Source organism: Bufo gargarizans, chromosome 10 (genome assembly GCF_014858855.1).
Source record: "Bufo gargarizans isolate SCDJY-AF-19 chromosome 10, ASM1485885v1, whole genome shotgun sequence".
Lineage (NCBI taxonomy): Eukaryota > Metazoa > Chordata > Amphibia > Anura > Bufonidae > Bufo > Bufo gargarizans.
Window position 1 is genome coordinate 17,980,402 of NC_058089.1, and position 15,892 is coordinate 17,996,293.

Genomic DNA, 15,892 nt, shown 5'->3' on the forward strand with positions numbered 1-15,892 from the left:
CATTAAAGAGGTACTCCAGGATTTTGTTATATGATGGCCTATCCAGAGGATAAGCAATCGGTGTCCAATTGGTGGGGGCCCGAAACACTGCACCCCTACCGATTTTAGCTTTTTCACTGTAGCGTCAAAACTACGCACCACCATTCATTGTGTAATCCATGGAAGCAACTTGGTCTACTCTATCCGCTATATAATGAATAGAACTGTGAAGTTCCAATGCTTAAAGGAGCATATTATACATTTTTGAAACCAGCACCTGGATCTGAATATTTTTGTAATTGCATGTAAAAAAAATTTTGTATAGCCGCTGAGTTATTCACCGAAATCTGTGTGTATAGCGCCACCTGCTGTTTGTCCTTTTTCTAATTTCTCTGTCCTGCTCACTGAGACGGAAGCACATGCGTGGTTCTATCCTATAACTGCCACTAGCTGCAGCCAAAAAGACGAATCCGCTAAGAAGGGACACTCGCTTTAAGCTGACAGCTTGAAATAAATCTAGGAGAACAATCGGAGGAATGAATAGGGAGATCTCCAGATCTGTGTCAGGTACAGGGCTGGTTCTAGCTTTGTTAGAAAGAGATGGTCATGTGCTAGATTATGTATGATTTACATTTTTTTACATTAATCCTGGGACAACCCCCTTTTTAAGCTACTGCGTCACAGCTGACTGGCAGGGGTGTGAGGTGTGGATCCCCCAACTATCAGATATTGATGATCCTGAGGATAGGACAACGATATCCATACTTGCCAAGAGGTAAATTTGTGGCATGTAAGCCCCACTCACAGTAATGCCCGAAACCTCCAAGGGAACACCCACTTATGAGCATGGCTTACATTAGCCTCATGCATTTTGGGCACAGGACAGCCGCAATTTGATAGTAAATTAGTGGCAGTCCCTGCCAATTTGGGACAGTTCGTAACTACGTAATATATCAAATTCCTGGACAACCCCTTGAAATTCTCAGCACGTTTGCTCTTTCTAGAACGTCCTTCTTTTTACCTTCTGAATATATGAGAGAGTTGAACGTATTTCCAGTACCCCACATCCTTAGCTTAGAAGTCCGGTCAGGCTCGATAGCATCTCTGCACTTGTCCGCTCTGACAATTTGCTCCCCGCTCACACTTTTTGTTCCTAGCAGAGATAGTGATCGCGTAGAGGAATTTGTCTATTGGTGGTCTGCGGGGTGCAGCCAATATTATTTTGGGTTTGTTTACGCTCTATAAATATGCAATCTTCGGCCCGGTGGAGATACACAATAAAGGAGTCATATTTTAGTGCCTAGACCAGCTGCTTTATGTCCGGGTGACGTCTTAAGAATGTCATTTTTGTCCTCTCTGAGACGTTCTGGCTGCCGTGCATTTTGCGGTGACTGCCTGATGTTGTGCACACAGGAAGAGTTCCAGCGCAATAGAGGAGTTGTTTAAACAAGCGCTCATCGGAACTGCAGCCTCCGTGGGAATTAGATGGGAAATTAGCAGCTCGAAGGGCTCCCCATGTCTAAATTTAGCTGTGACAGCTTTTAACTGGAAAACATGGGAATGACACAGATCTGTATTTATAGGACTGAGTATCATTCATGGGATCCAGCAGTCATTTCAGTGCCACGCGGAGGCACCTCTGAATGCTTGAGCATCACCGGTGGCAAAGGTTTCTATGTCTTTGTCATAGTGCTTATTATTACGTTACGTTATAATACAATCTCAATAGGGGGTGCATAGTTAGAAGTTGCACCCATTTCCCACTGCATGAGGAGCCATAAATCCTCTGATACCTGAGATGACACCGCTGTTGTAAATACTAGGTGGGGGGGACCTGTTTCTTTTTGCATTAGGACCCAAGAACTAAGGTTACACTTCTCTCTCTTCACTTGTATGTTTTTATGTGCAGTGGCTGAATAGACAGGGTACAGACATTCTGCTTTGGACTTTTCATTTATTGTTAGAAGGGTCCCTTGTCGATAAGCTGATCTGCTGTGATGGCCCCCGGTGATCATCTGTAACTGTGCAGGAACCTGGCGACAAGTGTTCAACTAACCTAGAGCGCCACCCCTGGGGAAGTGAAACATCACACATTGTCATTAGTGGGCCATCAATGTAGTGGAGGAGATGGTGGGTCCTCCAGACGCTCTTTGCTCTGGCTAATAGATGAAAGGTCCTATACAAGGTGTAGCTGACAGAAAGGAATTGTGGACTTTGGCAAAGAAGGTAATCGCCGCTAATCTGGCTACAGCCTCCTCTGCTTGTGGTGGAAAAACTTGTAAGCCACAAGCTGCCCACCATAACCAAAGAACAGGAGGGCCTTCTGTTCAGAGACTGTATTCCTCTGAGGATACTGTGGACATCATACATATATAATCTGAGGATAAAGAAAGTACATCCCTTTTAGGCCAGGAAAAGGAGAGATTGACCAGTCTGGTTGTTAGAGAGAGAAGCTAGCCTCCATATACAACCTCTGGGAAGTACTTGAATCGACCGTACAGCCTGCATTTCATGTGAATAGATTGTGTGGATCACCTGCTGACCGGCTTCAGTAAAGTGCTGTGGATCTGTTATACCTACACCGGTCTCATCGTTATACCACAATGACATTTGCACTACAAGGTGCTGGCATCACGACAGCCAGGACCCTGTCTCCAGGGGTGCACCACGAATGAGACCAGGTAAGGGCAAGAAGGGGGCAGCGGAAGGGCCATTGGTAATGAACACTTTGTGGCAAAGAGGTTAGGCTTAAGAAATTGGCATCGGCGGGCGCCGTTTCAGTTTTTGCCTCAGGCAGCAGAAAGGCTAGGTGCACCTCTGCCTGTCTCGCACCGTAAAACATACCAAAAATGTTTTACTAAATCGGAGCCCCACTTTAAATTGCCACGGAAGCTCTTTCCAATGCCTTTGCTATAACTGCTGTGTCCTCCATTGACTTCAGTAAACAAAATCCATATTGGTCAGTTATTCCACGGTCTAGATTTTTTGTTGGTCTCCAAGGACCTTGCCCAGTCATAAATAGCAATGAAGGGGGTTCATCTGGTATTTGAATAGACATCACATTGTAGCAATGGCCGTAGCTGTGGGAGAAAATTTGAAAACAGGATGATATTTGCCATAAATAATCTGAGGGAGATTTATTGCTACACTTACTCCAGGCTGCTAGCATAATCACAATTATACGAATGGTAGGTATAGACCAGGTGCATGTTTAATTAGAGGGGTTTTCTTGTGTTTTTTTTCTTTTTTTTTTTAAGTTCTATCTTCAGTATAGCCCATTAGTATTTCTGATTGGTGGGGGTTCAACAACCTGCATCCCTGGTAGCTGTTCTTTAGTAGCTCCGGCTGCGGAAGAAGTCCTCATGGTGGTCTGGGATGAATGGAGAAGATTATGAAAGTCTACAGTCAGAAAAGGTTTTGTGATGACTGTAGTGCTTTTTACTCCTGTATGTGTGAGGCGCTGAAAATAATGTCCATCCAGCAAGAAATATATGACTTTAGCGCTAGGGCAGGAGGGCGGGGGGCAGTTGAGGGAGCGGTTGAATTAATGATTTTACACATATGTACATTGGGACTTGGGCCCTGGATCTTTTGAGTTAATGACTTTACTTTTCTCTTACACATTTCTACAATAACCTGCAGCGTGTAATACTTCACTATATGTAGAAACCCTCAAAAAAAATTCAGGATGGTGAAATGCTTGACCTTTTATGAAGGCAAAACCACTAAAACTACAATCATTTGACACGCCGTCTCCTACTATGTGTGAAATATCTGCAAAGCAAGACCGAGACGAAATCAGAAGGTGAAACACGCGTCAAGGTGTCACACTGCAGCACTCCACTTTGCCTAAGGGCACGAGGCTGAATGTTTTCAGTATAGGATTTATTTATAATAGATTATGATTATTTTTGTGTTATTTATATAGGATTTATGATTGCTTTTGTCTCCTTTACCCATGCCGATACGGACATGCTAATTCTTTTGGCTGAAACGAACTACGGATAAGGAGAGCACCGGAATCCATCAGTGTTTGCCGTAGCCATTCTGTATGTGCACAAAATGCTGAAAAAGGTTCCATTGATGTAAACCTGCACCTGGACAGCATCCATATTTTGCGGATTCGCGATTTGCGGACCGCAAAACAAGCACTGTCGTGTGTATGAAGCCTTACAAAGCGGCTGTTTTCTAATCTCTTTCAACCTCTTGAAGTGTTCCGTAGACAGATGCCCATATAGCTCACACCACAGATGTCGTCTTGGCCATCATTTTATCTCTGAATCTCTGGCCAATGTGAGGGACAGATGGGTGATTTACTGGCATCAGGTTGCAAGGTTCATGTCAGATATATGAATTCCCACAACGTGACTACTGGGGGTATTACAGGGCTCTCCGAATCCATCCGAAGGCTTAATTTTACCTACACTGACCTCTTTTAATCACACCAGTTCTAATCTTTTGATCTCAGAAGACGATGTAATTTACCCTGTACGTGAACATTTCCCAAATGCAGCCCAGCCTACATAGCCCTTATAGTAATCATTTAGTGTCCTGAGCGGTACCGTGTCACGCCGGCAGCATCTGTCAGTCATCGGGGTCATGGGGACTGGGAGGTCATAGATGGAGAGGTAGTTATGAAATAAATAGAGAGATATGATATAGAGAGGCAGAGAGACGTATTCTTCTGGTTTGTACGATTACAGGGACTTTTTTTCAGTTAAATAATTTTGGGGAAAAAATGTTTTTGTGACCCATATTGGTTTGGCAATGGTCTTGTGTGGGGGCTAGTTTTTTGCGGAATGTGTTGACTTTTTCCTTTGGGGAATTTTGGGGTACATGAGATTTTTTTTTGATCTCTTGATATTTTTGTTTTTGCAAGGTGTGGGGTCCAAACAAAAAATGGATGTTCTGGAATATTTATTTATTTTTGTTTTTTTTATGGTGTTCACCTGCAGGTGTCTATTTTTAATTTTTTTTATTTTTTTCAGTATAAAACAAAGCATGTTTTTGTGTCACCATCTTCTGCTGCTCGGGTACACTACAGGGTTCGGAATGGAGAGACCACCTTTTGGCTTCGTTTTTCCGCCCATATTCAGTTCTAATAATTATCGGCAACAGATCACTGATTACACAAGGAGCTGTGCTGCCGACAATTGGGCATCTTTCACCCTGATGAGGGCTGCCCATCAACTGACAAATGAGCGTTTGCCTGTTCATCGCCTGCTCGATTTATACGAACCAATTGTTGGGAACGAATGTTTCTATGAATACTCGTTTAGGATAATTGGCAAAAATCATGCAGTCTAATAGGGCCCCATCCAACAGACCCTGTCAATCAAGTGATCACCAGGGAAGATACACTATGTGACGATGCTATATCCTGTCATTATAGCCTTAGTGTTCACTAAAGGGGTTGGCCGTTTCCTACACTGATGACCTATCCTCAGGATAGGTCATCAGTATTAGCTCAGCGGAGGGCCGACTCCCAGAACCCCCACCGATCAGCTGTTTGAAGAGAACGCAGCGCTCGTGTGAGCGCTGCATTCTCTTCACTGTTCACCTGCTCGCCATCAACGTTGCAGGGGTGAGCAGGTGTAATTACAGCTCCTATGTCTCTATTCACTTCAATGGGAAGGAGTAGATGGCGTGTAACTGCTTCTTCCATTTGAAAGGAATGGGACAGAGAAACTGTAATTACACCTGCTCGCCCCTGCAACGTTGATGGCGAGCAGGTAAATGGTGAGAATACAGTGTATTATCTTTAAACAGTTGATAGGTGGGGGTGCCAAGAGCTGGACCCCTGCCGATCTAATATCGATGACTTATCCTGAGGAAATCTCCTCAATATAGGAGACCGGCCAACCCCTTTAGGGCTCATGCACGTGAACGTTTGCCATCGGTTCCGTGCACTTGGGACCGAAAATGCACGGGCACTGTGTGGTTGTCGCAGATGGATGCAGACCCATTCAACTTGAATGGGTCCGTGATCCGTCCGCACTGCAAAAAATAGAACAAGGTATATATTTTTAGCTGTCTGGAGGCAAGGGCCGAAATGCCACTGAAGCACTCCGTAGTGCTTTCGTGGGGTTCCGTGCCTCTGTTCCTCAACGCACCTTCCGGTTGCGGACCCATTCAAATGAATGGGGTTGCATCCATGATGCAGTGCACAAACTGCAGGTGCCCGTATATTGCGGATCCGCTGTTTGCAGGTTGCAATACAGGTCCAGCCAGCAGTCGTTCATGTGCATGAGCCCCAAGATGTATTCTGTCTTCTTTCCTTCAGCATGGATGTTATTGTATTTTCTAACTTAAAGCACCATTTTTGATTTACAACCAGATCACAATGCTTATGAGCGTAAAGAGGTTCAATGTACTAAGAGGGTATTTCCATCTCAGAAGTTTTTGGCATATCAATACAATATACCATGGAGTTATGGACACTCTTGCAAGACTTGGAATTTTAGAACCCGAGCAATTCTACAATCTGCTATAACATGTGGACTGCTCTGATGAATGGCAGGAAAAGTCTAAGCCATATTGGTAATGGTACACCATAGACCTTTTCCAGGGTGCAGGTGCCCACAGAGAGTTCTGAGTGCCACCTCTAGCACCCGTGCAATAGGTTCGCCACCACTGATCTAGGCTATACGTGCACTTACAAGGTGTTCTCCCTTTTGAAAAGATCTCTACTAGTTACAAGAGTTCCTTTAAAATACGTTGATCACAAAGTGTCGCCCAGCTGTAATATTTAGGGGAATACCTGGCAGGAAGTGTTCAGTTTCCTGCAGCACCACCACAGGGCAAATGAGGTATTACACAGTGGCCATTCAATCTAAAGGTCGGTCTGTGTAATGCAGGACAGGACAGGTTCTCCAGAGCGAGAAACACTCTTTGTAATCATTCTCCATCCAGGCCCAGAGAAGAGGATCCTCTCTAGTAACCCAAATTCCCTAAAAGGGTGCATGTGAAAACTGAACGACCCCTTTAAAGATTCACAGAGCAAATGTCAACAGCCCTGCTCATGCCATAGACCATACATTTACATCTGAGAAGACTTAAGGTAATATGGATGGCAAGTGGATCTGAGACCCAATTGCTGACCCACTGAAAGATTAGGCTCATGTCTGCACACAGGACAAGGAGAATTATGGCTGATACCGCTATCACAACCAAATGGGTCTTCCAGGTTTCTAATTTCCGCACACCATGAAGAGAAGCTGTTGAGCCAGACAGTTTTTTTTTCATACGTGCGATAATTACAGCTCGGTGCGTTCAGCTAGAAAAAATTCATATGTAAAGCATGTGGATTGCTGCCAGGTATCAGATATTCAGCTTGACTCATCGGGTTTCCTAAAGATATGCCTTCGCTACCCTGTAACATGACCTCAGTACATGGTAGTTTCCTGGTCAGAGCTGGATTCATATATTAAACATGTAGATTACAAGCATTTCCTGGGACTTATTGCTGAAGCTGCTGACTCACATCATTGGGGTCAATGTGGGAAAAAATAATAATTAATAATTCAGAGCAAGACACTCATTAAGCTTAACTGACGTAAAAGGGAAAAAGGGCTAAACCTATTCAGAGAAATACAGCGAAAATGCAAAAATAGAGCAAAAATGTATAAAAGAAAATATAAACTAAAATGCAAAAAAAACTAAACTTATATAAGGAAATATAAATAGAATATAATACAAAAAAAAATCTAAAATCTAAAATAGACCAAGATACAAAAACAAACATAAGGAACCAAACAGCGGGGCCCACAGTGGAAAAGGGGCCTGATTCTGGCCTGCCAGTGCACACACAGTAATCATTACTGTGCATGTACAGGCAGGCAAGGCTCTGGCTGTAATGGATGACAGACACAGCAGCTGGACTTTAGCCAGAGTTTGACTGCTGTGTCTGTTGTCCATTACGGCCTGGGCTTCTTTCTCCCGGCCGTACTAGCCCCAGCAGGCTTGATGTACTGATCTGATCGCGCCTGCAGGGCTGAAAAGAGAGCACACGGGACAAGGATCATTCCCCAGCTAGGGCACTCTCCTAATCAGCTCAGCAGGCTCGATGACATCATTGCATCACACCTGCTGGAGAGTAAATGTGCACTGTTAATCGGGGGAGGGGCTAGGGGAGTATTACTTTTTTATTTTATTAAAACTACAGGGGCTTCACTGTAAGGGGGCATTAAGGGGACAGCACTACTGTGAGGGGGGCAGGACTACTGTGTGGCGGCACTAAGGGGGAATAACTACTGTTGAGATACTAAGGAGGCATGACTACTATGTGGGGAGCACTAAGGGGGAATATGTACTGTGTGGGGCACTGAGGGTCATACAGGGCCTGGGAGCCATACTGTAAACTCTTGATGACTCCTTATATCTAGTGTGGGACTAGCAGCAGGAGAGGAAAGTTGTTGGGGGGAAACCTGTTCAATAATTGGCCATGGGGTTCAGCCTTTTGTAGTTATGTCCCTGTGACCAAAAATATATAAAAGAAAATATAAATAGACTAAAATACTAAAAATGACCAAAAATACACAAAGTAAAGCACTGAATTTACAAAAATAAATTAAAATACATAACACAAAAACAAAATAATGACAAATTGCACAGAGGTCATTGATTTTTCCACCCTTAGGGCTGTTTCACACGAGCAGATGCTGTGCGTGGCATCCGCTCCGTGAATGACAGCCAAGACACGATGCGGACTGCAGAGGGCACGGAGCTTTAAACATGACTGAGACTGCTCCGTGCCTCTCTTGATCTCTTTGAACTAAATCACAGTGAAATAAAGTTGTCGCTGTGATTTCGTAGTAAAGAGGTCACAGAGAGGCACGGAGCATTATCAGTCATGTTAAAGGCTCCGTGCCTCTGCAGTCCGCATCGGGTCTTGGCACTCTTTCACGGAGCGGATGCCACGCACGGCATCCACTCGTGTGAAACAGCCCTTATTAAGCAGAATTTGTATACTTTTTAAATTTCGATATTTTATAAAATGATTTGCCTTTTCATTTTGTATTTGTCAGCAACATGACATTCACGATCTCTAGTATAATCAAAATATGACTTATAATATGCTAAAAAAAATACTAAAGGTTCTGTTCACACAACCTGCAGGCTTCCATTCATAGCCGAGGCATGACTGATCTGCCGGGTTTGTTTTTGAATGAATCCTACTGGAAAGTATTGGCTTAATAGGGTCCCTAAGGTTTCATATGAGGTGCAGGTATTTCTGTTAGCGCTGCCGACCACTATTTTTTCCATTAAAATACTGGAAGTGAGTAACACCAGTATATAGCTGAGTGGACATGTCCTGTTAGATCAGGACAATTTTTTTTAATTATTCGGCTTTTGCCAAAATAAAGGCACAATTTGGGATATTTATCAACAGCGTCGCAAGGTGCTTTAAATTAAGAGATTGCGCATGGAGGAATATAAATATTACACAACGCCATAGATAAATATTTGCCATATTTCTCACACTACCTTTTTAGCTGGGGTACATTTAGCCAAAATATTTCACCAAAACATGGCAGGCACGCTTAGCAGATTTGGTGCATTTTAGGAGTCCCTTTAGTCACGTTGAAAAAAATATAATAAAGAGGTTTATTGGGATGTACTTATTCATGGTCTATTCTTAAGGGGGGATTCCGTTTATATCAAGGATAACTTTTAGATCTGTGGCTGTTCGAATTGTTAAGGACCCCATATCACTAAACGAAAGCAGCGGTAGGTCCAGCATGAGCACTGCTGCTCCATTTATCTCTATGGGACTGACGGAAATAGCCCAGCGCTTGTACCTCGCTATCTCCAGTGGTCCCATAGAGATGAATGGAGTGGTTGTGCTGATGCTTGAGCCTGCCGCTTCATTCATATTGGGGGTCCCTGTTGGGTATGATGCCCCATTCTCATGATCAGTGTGGGGGGGGGGGGGGGGTCCATGCGATGGGAGCCTCATCATACTAATAGTTATCCCCTTGATATAACCAGAGTATCAGATTGTCAGGGGTATAACTCCTATTGATCTAGTATTGATGATGATGATGACCCATCCCAATGACAGGTCATCAATAAATAGAAAAACTCCTGGAAACCCTCTTTATGCAGCTATCACTTATAGGATTTTAGTGGAGTTTTTCTGCACAAAGTCCAGCTTCAGAACTGCAGGACAAAGAAGCATTTTTAAAAAAATTTTTTTTTTCCTCCTGGCTTTTTTGTTCATTAGGTGCCTTTTTTTTTTTTTTTTTTTTTTTTTTTTTTGCATTCTTGCTTCTTTATGCTTCTTTAAAAAAAATATGCTGCATTTTGAAGCTCTTGGTGTTTTCACAACACCTTCTCTATACGGATAAAAAATTCCATAAAGAAAATGCCAGTGGTCAGACACAGGGGGAGACTTATCAAAAGTGGTGCAAAGTAAAGCCGGCTTAGTTGCTCATAGCAACCAATGCTATTGCTATCAGCGATTAGCAAAGTATAAAAAAATTCGATTTGGCTGCTTCGCCAAATTTTACTAAATGTTTTTTGCTCCGTGATGAATTACTACTTCACGAAGCGCATTTCTTTGTAAGTAGTGGGTGCAATGACGGGGAGCAGCGATTGCATCACTCCACGTCATTGTACCCCTCGGATCACGGATTCATAGCTGATCGCGGCATCTGACATTGATATTACAGTGTAACATTAAAAAAAATAATCATACTTGTGTAAAGCCCCAGTGGCGTTACTACCTTTTACACCCTTCTACGATCTCCTATGGTTGATTCACTGCCTTCATGTGTATTGATTCCAGGTTCAAACATTGTGCATTTCTCATTTCCATGTAATTGTTGATGTTAACATGTAATGCGCCTGGTCTACCAGCAGATGGCTGCAACAATGGCAGAGCTAGTTTACCTAGAATGGAACCTTCAGTCCATTCTAGCCCTCTCTAGAGAGGGAGGAGTTTTAGTTAGTGAGAGGCAGTTGAGCTTACCCCCTGCATGGGGAAGGCAGCAGGCCCTGGTCCCCGCTGGACGAGCCTTACTAAGGTACAGCCAGCAGAGCACCATCTGCTCTGCTGGAACAAGAGAGGAGAGCCAAGAGCCTCAGAAGGCCAGGAGGAAAGGTTCCCTGGATAAAGATCAAGATACAGATAAAGATAAAGACCGAGTCAGACTACAGAAAGGAAAAGTTTCTATTTAATCCTGATAGTACTTGTCATCAATACACGACAACCAGGGTGACTATTTCTCAAGTATATAGGATAATAAGGAAGGGGTTGGGTAAAATAGTAAAGTTTAATAGTGAGGAAAAATGGGCGAAGGATATAGGATCAAACACATTAGAATGGGGCAATATATATAAAAAGGGGTCACGATTTCTAGCAACTTTCGGATGATCTATTTTAATATTATCCATAGAACATACATGACTCCACTATTGCTAAGTAAGATTTACAAAGAACGAAAATCAAACAGTTGGAAATGTAAAGAAGAGGCGGCCGACTATATACATATGATATGGAGCTGTGCAAGTGTGCAATCCTATTGGAGAGAGGTTTTTCGTGTTTTAAGTGTTGAGTCCTCAGTATCCCTTCCAGTTTAACCGGAAGTGGCTGTCCTGGGCTGTATCCCATTATCAATTGGGGAAAAAGGAAAAAAAAGGGCCTGGACAAGAGGCCTTATGGTGGCAAGAGTCATTATCGCAAGAGAGTGGGGCTCTGAAAGATATTTTGGAGTGGAAAAATGTATTGCTAAAAAGTGTGAGGTCCGAGGAATATGCAATAAGTAGTACAATCTGTCGCTGATGAGCGTTGCCGAGAGAGAGAGAGAGAGAGAGATCCCCCTTAGGAGGACTCTATGATGCCTACCGAGATAACCATCCTGGGGTTCCAGGATATCCAGGTAGGAGCACCGTGACACGTGCACAGCCACATCCAAAGGGACACTATAGGCAGCCCCTACACCACTCTGGCATTCCTTCACCTGGGTACCACCACCATCTACTTAGGGGGACTCCGTCCCTCATTGCTGAAATGCAACTAGCGTCACAACAAAAACTCTTATAACATCTTAAAGGGACCCCCTGTCTCTCCCCCCCCTTCCCCCCTTCATGGGGAGTACATCCGCGGCATTACACTTGCCTCATCCATTTGATCGTGAAGAGCCTGCTTCTTGATTGAAGATCTAGTGCGAAATCTCTTGCGTCTCGCACAGGATTTCAGTGCAAGATCTTCAATCAAGATGGCGGAGGCCGGATCCTCGCGCTCAAATGAATGAGGCAAGTATGATTTCTTTTATTTTTTTACCACCATTCTGGGAAAGTCAACTCGCTACCACGAAGCACGGGGAAATCGGCTTAACAGCAAATTGAGTTTTCCCTGAAATTCAGATCAAATTCCACTTCGTCCTGATCAATTCGCTCAACACTAGTTGCTATGGGCAACTAAGCCAGTTTTCCTTTGTACCACTTTAAATTTCTTCCTCACTATGTGCAAAAAAACACCATAAAAACAGCCATATAAAAAAACTGACAAAAAATTGGGGAGCAAAATCGAGCAAAAAAAAAAAAAATGCTTATTCTGGATTTTAGTTTTTTTGTGTTCCCCCATAAAGTGCCTATCCTGACAACATTTTGTCAAATTTCTGGTGCAAATCTCCACCAATCCCCCCCCCCCCCCCCATAGTCTTGACACAATGATGTTAAAATGTAGTCATCTTGTAGCACAGTATAAAAAAAATAAAAATAAAATAAATGATGAATCATGAAAGTATCCAAACTTTAAAATCGACAGGAAGGAACAAATGCACAAAAGTGTTACCCTACCCGTGGTTTTCCAGTCCCTCATGCATCTTCTAGGAAGGCAATGTATTCATCTATAGTGATGAGCGGCATAGGCAATATTCGAATTTGCGATATTTCGCAAATTTTTGGCCGAACATTTGTCATAAATTAGCAAATTCGAGAATTTGTGATCTCCAGTCATTATTTACTTGACTACAAAAATCGGCAATGAAATATATTCGCTATAAAAATTCGCGATTTAGAATATTCGCGATCAATACTAAGGGGTAGGCAACTTCCCTATTGGTGGCTAGGGATGTTGCTAAAGTGGCGATATTCACGATAAATTTGCGATTTAGAATATTCTCTATCAACACTATTTGCGAATACAAATATATAGCACTATTCTAAATATTCGCGAATTCTCGAAGTGGCGATATTCGCGATTTAAAATTCGTGCTCAACACTATTCATCTACAATAGCACGAGTACCTGCTCAGAGAAATCTACAAGCCACATGGACAATTTTTGGAGTCCCAAATAAAACCTCCTAGACCAGAGATCAACCAACTCCAGCTATGGTGGACCCAGATCTACCAGGTGGATCTCGGCTGTTGACAGAATTACCACAGAAGTGAATGAAGCATGCTGGGAGTTGTAGTTTCACAACAGCTGGAGTGCGGAGATTGCTGATCCCTGTTCTAGACCTACAGTTTAAAATAGGTACATGTAGTCCCATAGAGGGGCAAATGGGGGAAGTAGAACAGAAACTGTCTTCTGGGACTCAAATCCCAACCCTGCACATCCTATCCACTGACCTGCAGTTGACCACACATCTGTGGTAGGAGGGTCCTCATGGTCCACAGGCTCCTTCTCATCCATCCTGAGACTTCGGCGATTGAGTCACAACTAGAGATCAGCGAGTTTCCTTTTTTAAGGGCTTTTATGAAAAGTAAACAGATGTCACACTTCACGTGTCTTCATCTCCACCCTCTACAAATGGGACATTGAGGAGATCAGAAAATGCCTGGCTGAGCGGCGTCCCCAGACAGACACTGACTCTCTCGTTAACAAAGGGCTGTCGTAGGGCTGGACTCAGCAAGTGACAGGTAGTCCCACAACAGGAACAACACCTTGGAGAGTCAAAAGGACAGCCTGGGACATCCAGATCCCTTGTGCTCCTCTTGAGTCGATCACTTTTTTCCTGGTGTTTCTAATTCACCCTGAGGGTACCTTGTGGTTCCTCCTTCTTTTTGGTGGCCCAGAGAAGTCTATCACATCCTCTTGCTCTGCAGCTTGGCCCCCAGTCTTCCTCAGGCTCTCCCTCTCGCCTTCACCTACTCTGTGCACTTTGCAAAGTACTCAGCAGAATCTTTATGGCTGGGAGGGGGGGGGGGGAGAGGGAGACTTCATGTGTCAGTGGCAATGAGAGACACAGCCTTTACTGCCACTACTCTGCTAAATATTTAGACAGGACCCCAGCGAGAAGATCTCTTCTAAACATTTCTCTCTCGGATGGCTCCTCTCCTTCTCTTATACTAAAGTCTTCTGTAGGAACTCAACTAAAACATTTAGGGGGTTGCACATTTAAAAAAAATTTTTTTTTAAGTCAAATTATTTTCTTACACTGTGAAACATAGGTGTCTCGGAAGAAATACGAGAAGCTACTGGTACATCAGGATTCAGATTCAGCAGAGCTGAGTTTGTCATTTGGCACAATTTGTCAAGATATCTTTAGTTTATCCTAGGACTGCAAGGGAACCTACTGTTATCTTGGCTCAATGCTCAGAGCTCTGCTACATCTAAGATCGACTTGGTGTGGTGTTTTTGCATGTTGCTCCAATATGAACATCTAACTGGCTGTTCATATGGCACTGATATACAGCACAGCGCCGTACAGTGAGCACTCGCCTACTGTATAGCACACAAGCTCTAATTTCCTAACATAATTTGGACCCCAGTGTCTAGAGGGAAGGAGAATAGCTAGAGGTAGCAGACCGCATATGTGCCCTGGGTGCACATCGACCATTGCTACAAAGTGCAACTCCCCCTCTGGAGAACACAGCCGGGGTGGACTGGACATATACCCTACAGGGAAATTTTCTGGTGGGCCGATGACCAGGGGGCCTCCCGAGCCCTACTCAGGGCCACTTGCCAGGTACATAACAATCTGATGCTCTCAGCCTAATTAATGCTAGGAGCATCAGGTACTTAGGCACCTGGCCAGTGGCTGCGGATCTCCCCCCCCCCCCCCCGATCTCGACCATATCACCGTCCTCGATATGGTGATAGCGCAGCGTTTTGTGCTGCACTGTGGTATCTGGTTCTGCTGAGGCGGTATATTGTGCTGCACTGTGGTATCTGGTTCTGCTGGGGTGGTATATTGTGCTGCACTGTGGTGTCTGGTTCTGCTGGGGCGGTATATTGTGCTGCACTGTGGTATCTGGTTCTGCTGAGGCAGTATATTGTGCTGCACTGTGGTATCTGGTTCTGCTGGGGCAGTATATTGTGCTGCACTGTGGTATCTGGTTCTGCTGGGGCAGTATTATGTGCTGCACTGTGGTATCTGGCTCTGCTGGGGCAGTATATTGTGCTGCACTGTGGTATCTGGTTCTGCTGGGGCAGTATATTGTGCTGCACTGTGGTATCTGGTTCTGCTGGGGCAGTATTATATGCTGCACTGTGGTATCTGGCTCTGCTGGGGCAGTATATTGTGCTGCACTGTGGTATCTGGTTCTGCTGGGGCAGTATATTGTGCTGCACTGTGGTGTCTGGTTCTGCTGGGGCGGTATTTGTAGTGCACTATGGTGTTAGCCCGTCTACTTCTGTTGTCCCGCCTACTTGTAGTTTGTGTGGCCCCACCTGTCCGTTTGGATTTGCCTACAACTTGGGGCCACTTTTTTTTTTTTTTTTTCACCAGGGCCACATTACGTTCCCAGTCCCCCCTTGGGATCCAGTATCTATCTAATTAAAGATCTCTGATCAGTCTGAAGAAGGGCCTATAAGTGGCAGAAACACATTTCTTCTTCCGTGTATTTAATAAACAATAATACGAAAAGATGCAGCCATATTTTATTTATTTTTTCAGTTCGGTCCCGTAGGCCTTTGTACTTGTTTGCTGCACCTGTCTCATGTGAACAGGGCTCTAGAT

General features: G+C 44.0%; 1 protein-coding gene across 4 annotated transcripts in view; it reads right to left on the reverse strand.

The window, feature by feature from the left end:
• The window catches only part of ANO1 (anoctamin 1), a 153,764-nt gene extending 139,706 nt beyond the window's left edge, over nt 1-14,058 (reverse strand). For all 4 annotated transcript variants that reach the window (XM_044269758.1, XM_044269756.1, XM_044269757.1 and 1 more), the window contains exon 1: nt 13,560-14,058. In XM_044269758.1, coding sequence (XP_044125693.1) covers nt 13,560-13,623 — 64 coding nt within the window. In that variant the 5' untranslated portion in view covers nt 13,624-14,058. The remainder of the gene's footprint in view (nt 1-13,559) is intronic.
• Nucleotides 14,059-15,892: the final 1,834 nt, after the last annotated feature.